At 40.9% G+C, this 13,826-nt stretch overlaps 2 protein-coding genes across 6 annotated transcripts in view; both read right to left on the reverse strand.

The window, feature by feature from the left end:
- Nucleotides 1-5,163, reverse strand: part of csmd2 (CUB and Sushi multiple domains 2) — a 270,946-nt gene extending 265,783 nt beyond the window's left edge. For 4 of the 5 annotated variants that reach the window (XM_042436067.1, XM_042436065.1, XM_042436068.1 and 1 more), the window contains exon 1: nt 4,864-5,161. In XM_042436067.1, coding sequence (XP_042292001.1) covers nt 4,864-5,038 — 175 coding nt within the window. In that variant the 5' untranslated portion in view covers nt 5,039-5,161. Of the gene's footprint in view, nt 1-4,863 lie in introns of all 5 variants that reach the window. The other variant, XM_042436073.1, reaches the window with a different exon arrangement.
- A 1,417-nt stretch (nt 5,164-6,580) lies between these two features.
- On the reverse strand, nt 6,581-13,141 carry LOC121912403. The gene is made up of 6 exons (XM_042434519.1): nt 12,506-13,141; nt 10,795-10,927; nt 9,352-9,569; nt 8,164-9,243; nt 7,892-8,060; nt 6,581-7,221 (listed from the first exon to the last, which is right to left on the reverse strand). The coding sequence occupies exons 3-6, from the start codon at nt 9,560-9,562 to the stop codon at nt 7,095-7,097; spliced, it is 1,587 nt and encodes a 528-aa protein (XP_042290453.1). The 5' UTR covers nt 9,563-9,569; nt 10,795-10,927; nt 12,506-13,141; the 3' UTR covers nt 6,581-7,094.
- Nucleotides 13,142-13,826: the final 685 nt, after the last annotated feature.

Raw genomic sequence — 13,826 nt, forward strand, 5'->3', positions numbered from 1 at the left:
TGGAAGAAGAGGGGAGGTGGCGGAGGATGGATGGAAGGAGGGAGGATAGAAGGAGAAGGTACAACGGGAAGACAGAGAGAGGGGGAGTGAGACAGGGTGACATATCAGCAGGTGGGTGGGGAAATAACAGTGCACACGAGGATGAAACCTTTGCATCATCTGAAAGCTGCGTACGTGCTTGCGTGCGTACATGTGCACACGCGCACAGACGCACACATACACATTATGTTTTCAGTGGCTCCTTTTGAGCAAGCTAATGACCTGCTTGTCAACACTTTAGTCTAATCATCCTAGAGTGAATGGGGGTGGCAACTCACAGACTAACACAGACACACACACATACACGCACGCACGCACAAACACGTTCCCACAAGCTTACTTACACGCTGTTAGTTGTTGAAATAAGAGTCTGCTTGATGCCTGATAAGAAAATGAGTCCTCCAAATAGATCATTTACTGTAGAGAGGAAAATCACCCAGCACTCAAAAGACACAGAAACATTGGGCCCAGATTATCTCTCAGCTGGTGTAGGCTTATCACCCCTCTACTCCAACAGTTGTCTCCCCTCTCTGCCTCTTATTTCCCCTGAACAGTCAGTTCTTTCCTGTTGATTTGGTGTTCTTTCCTCCCTGCACATCTCTTTACAAATCTCTATCACCATCTTGAACACCACTCCACTGAACAGCTCCTTCTTCTCTTGAGTAGGAAAAACGAAGACATGGCAATACACGTCTACTTTGCATTTCCAGACATTTCTCAGTTTTGAGTAAATAGATAATGTCATCTGTTTCTCGGCTCCCATTCCCTCATTTATTGCCCAACGGTGAATGTAGAGAGCAGATGGGAGATAGGAAGCAACAGAGCGTGCAGGTAGTGGAGGATTTGAGATTCAGAGTAACAGGCAGACAGGTGGGAGAGAGGTGAGGAAAAAAAAACAACACATGGTATACATAGGACATATGGGACTGTTTGTCGGAATCTCTGTTTTATCCATGTGATCAAATATGTTCACAAGACCACTGTCAATCTTAGAGTATATGTGTAACCGCCACGTACCTTAGACAACATGTATTAAATAGGCAACACCTCTGTGAAGGTGATTTAGAGAGTGGGATTTGGAATCAACATGAATCTTTGAGTGAGAATCCTAAGCAGTTCCTAGCTAAAATGAGGACTAGTTTACTGTCTCTCTGATACAGTACTTACTAGGGCTGCAATTAACAGCTGTTTTCTTTATTGATTATTCTGCTGATTATGTTATTTATTAATTATTTGGACTATAAAATGTCTGAAAATTGTGAAAAATGGCCATCACCATTTCCTGCAGCACAAGGTGATATCTTCGTATTGCTTATTTGGTCAAACCAAGAGTCCAAAATCAAAAAATATTTAATCTAATATCACATAAGGCTACAAAAAGACACAAATCCTAACATCTGAGATGGTGGAACAGGGTAACAATTCATCAATTATGAAAACAGTTGGTGATGAATTTCCTGTAGATTGATAAATCGACTAATCATTTCAGCTTTACTACACACTATGTCAATGAGTATGGATGTGTGACTGTCAAAAGTTCTCTTTCATTACACCTATGCTTCCTATAAAAAGTAGAACAGTTACTTAATTTAGTATGAAATCAGAAGCAGAAACCTTATCATATGATCTTGTCAGATGTCGGTCTGAAGTGTGTCTGTGTCTAATTGAGGGTTCAAAGCCATGAAAACATTGGAGAAACCCCAACTTACAAAGCCAGCTTCCCCTCCACTGAGGAGCAGCTGTTGCTGAGCCTGTTGGCTGGGGGAGCTGTCCGTGGTCCTGAAAAGGACTTCAGCTGAGCGGCAAATTCAGCTGCGCCTGTCGCTGTCCGGGGTGCTGGAAATGTCACCTCAAAGTGAGTTTTGGGGGTCCCCACGGGTCACTGGAGGCACAATTGATAACTATTTTATTTCAATAACTTAGTAGAAACCTTCCCTGCAATAAAATGTGTGAGAAAGTCTATTCAAATGAACGAAGTCCACCCGGATTTCTCATTTTATTCTACTGGACAGCGAAGGTGAGACAATTCATTACTAAATCATAAACATTAGTGTTTCTAAATAGGTGTTGCCAATCGAAATCTCAATTAGAGGTCAGCGGCCCTCTTGTGTGTCGAGTGGTCTGTAAAATGAAAGCGTTCTAGTTTGAGTTCGGCATTTTTTGATTTGTGAAACTTAAAAAACAACTTCCTACCATGGCTTCTGCTTGCCGCATACACACGCCTTACCCCCCCTCCCCCTTCTTTTTTTTGGAAGATTTTTAGAAAGACCATTTTTTTGAAAGCCTCATGACTGTGCGAATATAAGCAGTAGTAAAAAAAAAAAAGATAAAAGGGAAAGGGGCATCAAGCCCTCCACTCCTCATAACATTACTGCAGGTTGCATCATGAGCACAGCGCAGTGCCTTTATATAAAGGAAAGCGTGGCTGAGAGCAGAGGAGGACGAAGCGTGATCTTGCGTGTAAATGGACATGCTGAGCGACTGTCTCATGCGCCGCTGACGAATGATCTAATACCGGACGAGCTGAAGTGGAGAGCCGAAACACGCACCAGATAGGCAAGAAACGTCATCCTCAATCTGCCAGCTCTACCCTTCCCTTCCTTCCCTTGCTTCCCTTTCTTTCCCTTGCCGGCCTTTGCGTCCTTTCCTCTCTACCTTTAAATGAATAGAGGTTGATTACAGCTTATTGAGCAACGAGTCCACTGGGACAACTGATTCTGATCCCATGGAGACAACGCACTGCTCTCTTCAATATCTCTTTGTAAGAAACCTTTCACACATCTCTATCTTTTCCTGTGCGCCTCTTGGGAACTATAATAAGGTTACACTGGAGGCTGAGAATTGTTTAAAGTAAGACATGGGTGACAAATGAACACAGTATAAAAGAACTCATCATACTTCCGAGGCACTCATGATGCTTATCAAACATAGCCTGTTAAGAAACAGCATTTTGAGGCCAACATACGACGGCACGCATGTAGCAGCCATTCCTGACCATTAACGGGCAAAGTCTTGCTTTGGTTGAATAAAGTATGTGAGTAGAGACATGCCACGAACCCCAGGTCTCCTTTCCTCTCTCCGCCTCTCAGCATAGTGTGAGGCTCTGGTGCCGCTCAATGGGAGGATGGGGCAACTGCTGGTGGCTGCAGCACCCGGGGACGCGCCAGACCACCTCAAAGCCGACGTGTGATATTCGCATATATTTATTGACACCGTTTAAGGTAAACGTTGTTACAAGGGTTAGATGGATAGCCTAGCCTTCCCTATTCTTCATTAATATGTGCAATAAGTTAGAGTCGCTTTACTGGCTCCAAAAGTAGACTCAAACGGCAAGAGAGTAGGCAATAAAAAGCTCCCCGGACGCAAATAAAACAAGCAGCCTCCTACGAATATAGCTCCAATGAGATTCACTTTACAGGAAAGTCAAGAGAGATTTGTCAGCATCATTGGCACTGAAGCTGACTGTGTGATAAACCTACATCTCACCAGTACAGAAGAATCCAACTGGGTGGTTGATGACACAAGTTTGGTCAAAAGTGGGTGACAAGTAGGAGTTATATAGCGGGAGACATGAGGGGTGACGTTTCTGTAAAAGAGTAATGCTCAAAGTCACAGTTTATACAGTATATGATAAGGCCTACTGTGTCGTGGTGATGCTGAAAAAGTGCCCCTTTTTCCACTCACTAGTGGATTATGTGCTGTCCAGCCAAAGGTATGAATGGGCGAACACAGAGCCATGACACATTGTCAAATTCATATTGTGGCTGTGGCAGTATTCTTGGCTTTCGCTAAAAATAGTGCCAATTCTGTGGTGTGCTGCCAAGACAGTGATAAAACGGTTGGGCTTTCTTTGCCAGAAGACCTGCTCAGGATTGCAAAAAAAAAAAAAAAAAAAAAAAATGTGGCTCTTCCCCGAAAAGCCTGGGCTCTAAATAACGCCACTAGCTTTTCGTAATGAATGTCCACTGTTACGGGAACAAAAATCATGGATCAGTAACTGAGTCTCTCCTTTCAGAAACACATTAAGTTGCGAAGACGCGAAAGTAAATTAATAGTAATGATAATCTGTTGAATGCCCTGCTTCGATTGCAAGATTTCCATTTGCAATTAATCAAGGACAGAAAACCCAGAGTTGGTTAATTAGGCCTAACCCGCTCCCCTTCTCCCCGCCACACACACACACACACACACACACACACATACACACACACTTAAGTAGCCTCCACACACACACGCACAGAAGGAGAGAGAGGGACACACACACACACACACACACACACACACACACACACACACACACACACACACACACACACACACCCTTTTGGACTCTGAACGGCATAATAATCAGTCGCCTGCTTGACCACCTCAACTGATTTCTTCATGCGAGCAACACATAACGCCTTCTCTTTACCTGAGAAACCTCCTTTATAGGAAGCAAGATTCACACTGTATATTTATTCAAACATCCCCGCAGCTCATTTCTCCCACCCATCCTCTTCAAAAACACCTTCCACGTAGTCTTTTAATGAAACGCATTAACAGCGTCAAGGATAGACAGAAGCTCTTGTGCAATTCCTGAGGAACCGCTGTTACCAAAATAGCCACCCAACCAGCCACCTCTTCTCTATTAATAACTTTAGGTGCTAGAACAGCGACATCACAGCAAGGTTGATCCTAAATGCGCCTTTAGGATGAGTGTGTGTGTGTGCGTGTGTTGCTGATGCTGATTTGCATTCAGTCTGGGATCGGGAAGGGTGGGCGGTGGAGTGGGGTAAGCCTGCTGCATTTTGCATGTCTTCAGCCGTACAGATGGGGACTTACCCTTTACTGAGGCAGCCAGTAGCCCCATATATAAGAACAGCACCCGGCTCCAACGATGCGCCTGCACTCCCGCCTTCATTAGAGCAAAAATCCGTATTCCGTCCCCTTTCCTGCATGCGCATTCCGGTCTCCTCGCAAGTCCCGTTGCTCCGTCCCGGTTTGAAGCGGTGGTCATGGCAGGGCTTTTTTTTCTCTGATCTGACAGGCACGATAGTTCTCAGATGGTCAGAATAGGGAGATTCACTCGGTGTCGGCGCTGAGAAAAATCCCAATGCATGGAGAAGGCTCGGATCTCGCAGCTGGACTGAACCATGTCATGCGGGGACCGAGGGGTTCAGAGTCTCTGTCTGAGAAGATATATTTCACACCTTAAGGGGGGGAAAAAGGAGGGAAGGCAAACCGAGGAGGGGGGGAGAGATGTGATTCAAGTGGTCACTGATCTACCCCGCACGCGTAAAAAACCACGAAAATCCCTCGTCCGCTCCACATATGTAATTGATATTACCAGACACACGTCAAACCAGGAGATCCCTCCTTCAGTTTGTCCCGCAGCACTTATTAGTCCGTCTCTTTATCTCCAGTTAACAACAGCGTTTGAGGAGCCGATAATCCACGTCTAAACTCGTCATTAGACGATTCAAATGGACGAACGGTGAATGGAGAGCCACAGAGGTTATCCGGATCCAAGAAAAATCGCCTCGTTTTAGAAGTTCTCGACCAACGTCCGCGTGTAGTCAGGGATCGTATCGTATTGAGAGAAGTATGCGGTAGGCTATGTATGTATTCCCAGTATCGCAGCGCGTGGCTACAGCGTCGTCTCGGGTCTGTGCGACGCCAAGATTCAGACTGCAGACCTGCTCCTTCTCTGCGCGTCTCTCTCTCTACCCCCCCTCCCTCCCCCCTCTCTCTGCGTGCCTCTCTCTCTCCTTCTCTCCCACTCTCTTCCTCTCTCAGTCCCACTCTCCGCTCTCTGTGCCCTCTCTAGTCACATCACATGCCCACGTTTTTAAGCATTTTGAGAAATGTCCAATTTACTCCATTTGCAAGTTATTACAAACGAACTCATAAAGTGCTTGTGTGAGTTCTGATGTCAATAAACATTTGAGCTCTAAACGATTATTTCTCTTCTTAATCAGTATCGATATTTCAATATTAATAATACCACAATAACAACAACAACAATAATAATAATAATATATAAAGCGTTCAATTCAACATGTCCCAATTTGTTACACTGTAAAAAAAAAACTGTTGTTTTTACAGGAAAACGCTGGCAGCTGTGGTTACCAGAGAATTCCTGTAAAAAATACAGCAGCACAGTAGACAACTTTACAGACGAAATATGTAAATTGATTTACAGTGAATGAAATCACGGCTGAATCACATTAAAAAACTGTTAAGTCTACAATTTTTTTTTTGTTAATTTCACATAACGGTGTTGTATATAAATAGACCATTTCCTGTATTTTTTACATGTAATAACTGCTAATTGTGCATCAATAAATGATAAAATTAACAGGGAAATATCAAACAAAAACTAATTTAAACCGGTAGAACAACAGTAAAACTCTGCATTTTAAATGGAATGGTTCTGTATATTATATATAAAATCTCTTCAAAATATGCTGTGTTTTTATGTTTTAATAATCAAGTTATAATGTAAAATTTACGTATAAACCTGCAAAAATACATCTTGAGAAAAGACGAGAGAAAAATATCACTTTTGGGAAATTTATTTAACAGCAATAATAGTTGTAAACAACTGGATGCATTTTTTTCAACAGATACAACATGCAAAGAAGCTACATATAATGGTTCTTGAACTATGACTGAATCCAAGTTGAGATACTCCAGAAGATTAGCCTCTTTAAATCTGGACATTTTTAACAAACTTTAACAAACAAAGTTTAAGTGTCAGGCACACAACAACAACCCAATTCAATCAAAATTTTGTTTACATTCTGAATGTTCCACAGTATGGCATAAAACTTATCTATCTCCATGGAGACAATCACGTGATGCCAACAGGCCAAGTTACAGGTCAGATCTGTGGAGAGGCGTACCCCCTCAAAATAAGAATGCACGTTTGTTAAGGTATTTTTGCAAAATAACAAAAATTACGTTGTGCCTTAATTACCATAATACACATTGTGGATTGAACAAAGCGAAAAGTAACAGTACCTCTTCTCAAACAAACAGTCAGAGTGCACAGAAGGAGTCCATATTTAGGCTTAACGCCACTCGTGATCGGAGAGGTCCTGGATCAGGGTGAGGACTCGAGGGTTCAGATTGAGACGACGCTTCGAGTTTTTATTCTCCACCTTAGTTCCTTTTTCTGGGTTTATCGAGAAAAAACACCTGTAGAATAAAAGCATATTAAGCATTTTAATTGATCAGTTAAAAAAAAAAACTTCATGTGTTCTTAACTTATTTACTTCGTGGATGTTTTTAAAGCCAAAACGTGGCTTGTTCCCATGAACTGCTATAAAAATAGTATATTTTGATATTTTTTTCTACTTTAAACATGTCACTCTTTTAGAGTCTGAAATATACATATCAAATATTAATTATATTTTTAGCTTTTTAACCCTTTCAATGCCAGTATGTTTACATAACTCTACATAATGCTGTTTTTATACAAAAAAAACTAAATAATTTCCATTAAATGCATTTAGTGAGTACACATACACAACATTATCCGACATCAATAGCACACACACTTTTCTTCCAGAAAACAATAAAAAGTGTGAAACTTTGCGGCATGCTTTGAATGGGTAAAAGTGGTGCCACCTGATGGACAAATATAAAAACTACAAATTGAAAGCCTGTGGTCCAAACCGAAATCTTAACATAAAGGAATGCATTAGTTTTTGTCAAGATAAACGTGGGATCAAAAATAGTGGTTTTAATGGGTTTCAATGGGGCAGTTTTTGGCCCTAGGAACTATTAAGGCAGTTTTTGTGTAGCTTAGCCATTTTAGGCTTAATTAAAGTACAGGTCTGAGAAATGCCATGCCATGTTTACTCACCTTTGAAGAAACTCCAGAGTTGAAGCCAGCTCAGATGGATAATGGATGTTGAAACAGAAGTAGCTCCCGAACATGAGGCACAATGCAGAAATGAAGGAGGAGATGTTTGTGTTGATGAGGTTCCGATCCAGACTCAGCATGTACCTTGTTGAGGAATAGCAGGACTGTCCTATGAACAAATTATTTAACAGGTTATATTAATAAGCGCTGCACTCACATGACAGATTCTATAAACAGTGCAATTAAAAAAAAGAGATATGAAACAGACTTACCACAGACAATAACAGCAGGTGTCAGAGGCACTTGCTCCAGTTGGACCTCTTCTGCCAGACAGGTATCTTCTACATGGAAGAACATGGACTCCTCCTTCTCATCAAAGTAGCTGAGCAGAAGCAGGACCATCTCTTTCACATCATCTGAGCAGCCACTCTGCTGTCCCCGCATCCTCTGAAGCCTTGCATAAGTCTGAAGGAACTTATTACTCTTGGTGACATAAACTGTGGTCATGTAGTTGAGAAGCCTTTTTCCCTTCAAATCCAAATTTCGCGTGAATGTCTCTTTGAGGTCAATCCCAGTGAGTTCCTTGAAGTGGACCGACATGCCAAGTTCGTCAAACCAAAATGGCCACTCCTCTCGAAGGCTTTTGATACTTTTTCCCTGGTTGACATGTTGACGCTGTGTGTAAAAAGTGGACTTCATTAGACATTTTACCTCCTCTGGATTGGCATCAGATTGTTGGAACATCTCCTTGAGTTTTTCCTTCTTTTGGTGCTGGCTCTCTTGAGTTTCTTCACGGGGCAGAAATTTCACATTCCATTTAATGCATCCGTAAGTGTCCTGCATTGCTGCTCTCTCTTCTAATGGGATCTCATCTGTGTGGTCTGAGTCATCAGCCTGATGTTTTCTTTTTCTTATTTTGGGTGTTGAAGTGCGCCTCACATTTTCGATTCTGTTTTGCAGCTGTTTTACAAGGGAATGGTAGCCTGTTCCAACAATATCGCCCTCTATTACATCTTGCAGAGAATTGGGATATTTTGCCACCATTTGCTTTGCAACATCAGTTGAATGCTTTTTACCTACATGGGGGCATTTTTCCATCATCTCAGTCACAACAATCCGGACCATTTGCCTCCTCAGTTTTGGGCCTGGCCTTTTTCCCCTCTCCAAAGAATCCATCACTTCCTCAGGAAATTTACTCCATGGAATTTCAAAGTTGTCTTCCCACTGTGTGTCAAGTCCTAGGCTGCTGGAGGAGGTTGACGATGAACTTTGGGGTGAAACAGAGAGCGATGACAGCAGTTGGGTAGGTGAGGCTTCCACAGATGATAGTGAGCTGTTCTCGGGAGTTTGGTCTTTAAATGACAAAAAAATAAGATTATGATTCACATTGTACAATATTACACAATGTCCATGTCTGCTTTTGCTGTTGAATAGCTGTGTGTTGTGGTGTTTTTACTTACATTTCTGTTTCCAAACAGAAAGAAGCTTTCTGGCTTGTACAGGTCTTAATACTGTCATCAAATCAGCCTCCGTTACGAAGCGTAGATCATCATACGTCTCGACTCCAATGGACTGCAAGTGCTCTTCCAGGATGTTTTTGTTTACTACTTGAAGTTCTGGTAGGGCTTCCATGATGGCGACATCTAGGAAGGTTCGCCCTGAGTCACTCATATTTACACTGAAGAAGAAATGCAGAACAGAAAAAATATACAGTACATACACTTAACAGAACAGGGACATGCATCAGGTAACACTTATATTAATGTCAAACTAACAGTCCAATTAACAGCTTTAATTGGACTTTATTTTGCCACAATACTGTGTTTTAGTGGAATGACTTGGAATCCATTAAGAATATATGATACCAAAGGATAGAAATCAGGCAGGTCATTAATGTTGATACATTGTAACCCAAGACTGTCCTTTGTCACAGAATACAGATGGTATTCTGAGAGGAAGATGCCTTTGTGGATATCCATCAAAACATACACAGATGTGTCATTTTGAATCAAGATGAGTAGAAGTTCACCAAACTCCATATACTCATCATTTCTGTACACAAGAAACTGTCCTTTTTTATATGCAGTGCCCTTGTACTGAATATCTGTGGCAACTGTGGTATTGCTTTCTGAAAAGGCTAACTCCCTGACTGCATGTTTAATAGCGTCACTGTAGAGGTTGGGATAAAACGCACAGCTGTCCTTCACTTGCAGTAGTTTACTGCATTCTTGCCCAGCTAAAAGATATGCCTGATACATCTGATGACGCTCTGACAATGTTTGACAAATATTTTTGAAGTTTTTCAAGTGTCTGGCACATCTTTTAAAATAACTGTGTTTACTTTCAAACCTAAGCGTCCATAATCTCCTCAATGGACCAAATTTCAACGACAGTGCTGAATAATGGCGCAAATAGTGGTGCTTGGGTTTGAGTTGAATTTCAGGAAACATCATCTTTCTCAACTCCAAATATTCTTGGATCAAAATGTCAAGATATGCTATCTGGGACAAGGAAATGTTCTGAGCACAAATAAGATCCACAATGTCTTTTAGCTGGAGAGCTAACTGCCATACTTCATCCTCATGATTTTGCACTTTGTCACCAATCAAAACTGGTAGCAATCTCAGAAGGTTCCAGTTTTGAATGGCTTGCCCTGATAACTTGGCTCCGTCAGGTTTGACAGCACATGGCTTTGTGAGTGCTTCAGATCCTTTGTACTTAAACTGTTTGATGCGCCTGTTTAAGAGTGAGTATGTGAACCATTTTTTCATTTTTATAATGTTCTTCAAGTACAGTGCTAGATCATATGACAAGACTCCTTCAAAGAGGTCATGACCTAAACAAGGCGGGAGACCAGGTTGGGATACGTGAAAAGACTCAAGGGTATTAAAGATAGAGTTTACCTTTATTCCTCTGACGTCTTGGATGTTTTCAGCCTGGAGATCAGCAACAGCTGTGTCATACGTCTCTGGGGTGCGTGGAGGACCACAGGCATTTGGATCAGCCTCAAACTCACTTCTCGTGATGTCACAGTACCTGCAAAAATATTGAGAGCGGCTGAAGTTCTCTGTAAACCCACCTATGCAATGAGAACCAAGGTTATCCCCAGCAATGCAGTAGAGACCCCCTTTTACTGTTTTTCCATCTACATTTATTCCATCTGTCTCCAAGGATTTCAGATCTGCCAACAACTCTGAGAAAACTTTGGCTATTCCAAAACGCTTTAAGTCATTCTCAACACACAACAAGACTAAAAACATATTATCAGTATTTGAACGCAAATGAATGGGTAAATTTGCTAATGAAAGATAAACTGCAAGAACTTTGTGTGTCTTTTTAGCAGAACCCAGGGGATTCACAATTTCAAATGAATCTTGATACAAAATCAGTTTGAGGCTTTCAGGGTTTTCATTAAAGAACTGGTGACATTTGAAAATTTTTCCATCATATAAATCCGTAAAAACCTCTACATCAGGATCTCCAAACTGTTGTGGCTGTGCATTCCTCCATAACTGGGAGTGCAAAAAGCTCTTCAGAGTTTCTGCCACTGGTATGTAGTACGCAAATTTTTGTGTCATGTTTTCATCCATTCCCAATAGCACTTTTTGGGGTTCCGTGTACTTAAACATTTTTGTGAATGTCTGATTTCTGGTGTATGTTGTTCTTAATTGTCCCTGATGACAGGCAGAGAACAAATCTGACTCTTTAATGCAGTCACATATTTTAGTGACTGCTTCATCTGATAGGCTCATATCATTTTTTAATAAAGAACTTACTTTAGTTATTGTGTAGGCTTGACCTAACTCGTGCACATTTTGCATCTCCTCAACAATAGTCTGTATAGTAGAGGCAGGAATAAGCAGCTGTCCTTGCAGTTTAAGGTAAAAGAGACACATGTTTCTGAGATAAGACTGACTATCATTCTCTGGCATATCACTGGCTGCACTAGCTGTTGGCATGGCTTCATGTGTGCTTTCTGAATCATCTGTACTGGCAATGACATTTGGGGGCTGAAGGCGAGTTTCCTTGTACATGTCATCAATACCATCAGGGGAGCATGCTTTATGCTTCCTACACATGTGAGAAGTAAATGATGACTTTTTTGTAAACACATGCTTACAACCACTTACTGGACATGACACAGACCTGCCCTCTCCAAAATGATCATTTAAGTGAGACACTAGCTCTTTCACCGTGTGTAAATTGCGGGCACATAATGAAACTGCGCATTTTAAATCCGCAACAACAGCTTTAGGAGCAGCTTGCGGTGCAGGTGCATTGTGCACACGATAAAAATGGCCCTTGAAAGCTGAGTAAGTGGTAAATGTTTGACTACAGTTGGCGCCAGCACATTTGAAAAGACAATGAGGCTCATTCCTATGTACTCTGCAATGCAGTACATAGCCTCTTAATGTAACAAATTTGCTTTTACAAAAGACGCAGGTGATCATTTTTAGGATTTCAAATGTTTGCCTGTGCTTTTCAGCTGAATTAAGTTATCACACATTGAGCTAACGTTACTGGTCTTAAATATGGACTGGTGCTAGCTAGCTAGCTTTCAGCACACATTTTCGTCTGGTCTCGAAAAAAGAGTAGCCTAAATATGAAGCTTACCTTCCAATTGAACAGCCACAGACCCTCCAAAAAACTTGTAGATTTGTCCTAAAATCTTTTAAAATGAAGTGGTCCGAAGATTTCTGCTCCGTTCTCTGCTCTGCAGACTGCACACTGGCTCCTTAGTGACGCTAACGGCTAATGGTTCGCGCTTCTCCCGCCCTCACGTCATTATCCAATCAGAGACGAACTTCAGCTGCGCACTTTTAAATTTCAAAATTAGGAGGACTCAGTGCACAATGAGAGAGTAAAAGTACAAGTGGTTAGAGGTGGCACTGTTAGGTTGTTTAGCCTGTGAAAATGATAATGATAAAGACTAAAAGAAACATAAAGCATACAAGGATTAGGACTGAACAGTGTTACTTTGCATATATCAATAATTTGAATGTCTTATACACACACTCTACAATATGCTACAAATAGCCTAAATTATAAATGCAATGTTATTAAAATTGTATATTTTTTATATTTAAATAGATAGGTAACCTCTCAGGTTCACAATAAAACTTTTTTGTGAAAACATTTTAAATAGGCCTACGTCAATTTGCATCATTTTATCAATCATGTTAAAATTACAGCATAAACTTGTAAAGTGACTTACATATATTTGTATTTTTTAAAACAACTGACTAAAACTATAGTTTTTACAATATTTGCATGTGAAATTAACTAAATTGTTTTGTTATGAGTATTACAGTATTTCTCTGTTTTTGTTACCAATATTTGTAGTTTTAACAAATAAATTTGATTGTAATCACATATTGTTGTTGTAAATATAACAAAAACATTCTGTTTAATAGTTTCCAAAAAATCACTGTACTTTAAACAAAAAATATATGTTTTTGAGTTTACAATACTTTTCTGTAGGGATTTTACATAGTTTTTATGTAAATTTCACAGTCATTTTTTACAGTGTATGGTAAGATTTATAGGTCCACAACTAGGCCATTGTCTCCATCCATTAAGACCAATCATCGGGTTGCCCGGCAGTTTAACATAGATGTCCACTTCCTGCTCACTAAACGTGAAATTGATGCTTAACAGGCTGGAACCCTCGCCAGTAAATGTGAATGTCATTTCCACTTTTGCATATGACCGGTATAATTAGTTTCCCGCAATGCGCCCTGCGTGGAAACAGTCGGGATAATGGAATGTGCGTTGGCCTTCGACCCTTGGCCACATGTATGGCAGTAATCATAAATAGACTTCCCGCAACATTAAACTTTGCCAACATTGGACAGCTCCTGTCCCTCCTGATCAGATATTCTTAGGATATAATAGGCCTATTGCATCTTCTTCAGAGAAACAGATTCAACTTCGC

This window comes from Thunnus maccoyii, chromosome 15, assembly GCF_910596095.1.
Source record: "Thunnus maccoyii chromosome 15, fThuMac1.1, whole genome shotgun sequence".
NCBI classification, from domain to species: domain Eukaryota; kingdom Metazoa; phylum Chordata; class Actinopteri; order Scombriformes; family Scombridae; genus Thunnus; species Thunnus maccoyii.

What these genes read in the sequence shown, in the direction of transcription:
- LOC121912403 (XM_042434519.1), bottom strand. Translation starts at nt 9,562, where the DNA reads ATGAGTGACTCAGGGCGAACCTTCCTAGATGTCGCCATCATGGAAGCC. An exon ending in TTCTGTTTGGAAACAGAAAT is followed by an intron (nt 9,244 to 9,351) that starts GTAAGTAAAAAC and finishes TGTCATTTAAAG; the next exon opens with ACCAAACTCCCGAGAACAGC. An exon ending in ACCTGCTGTTATTGTCTGTG is followed by an intron (nt 8,061 to 8,163) that starts GTAAGTCTGTTT and finishes ATTTGTTCATAG; the next exon opens with GACAGTCCTGCTATTCCTCA.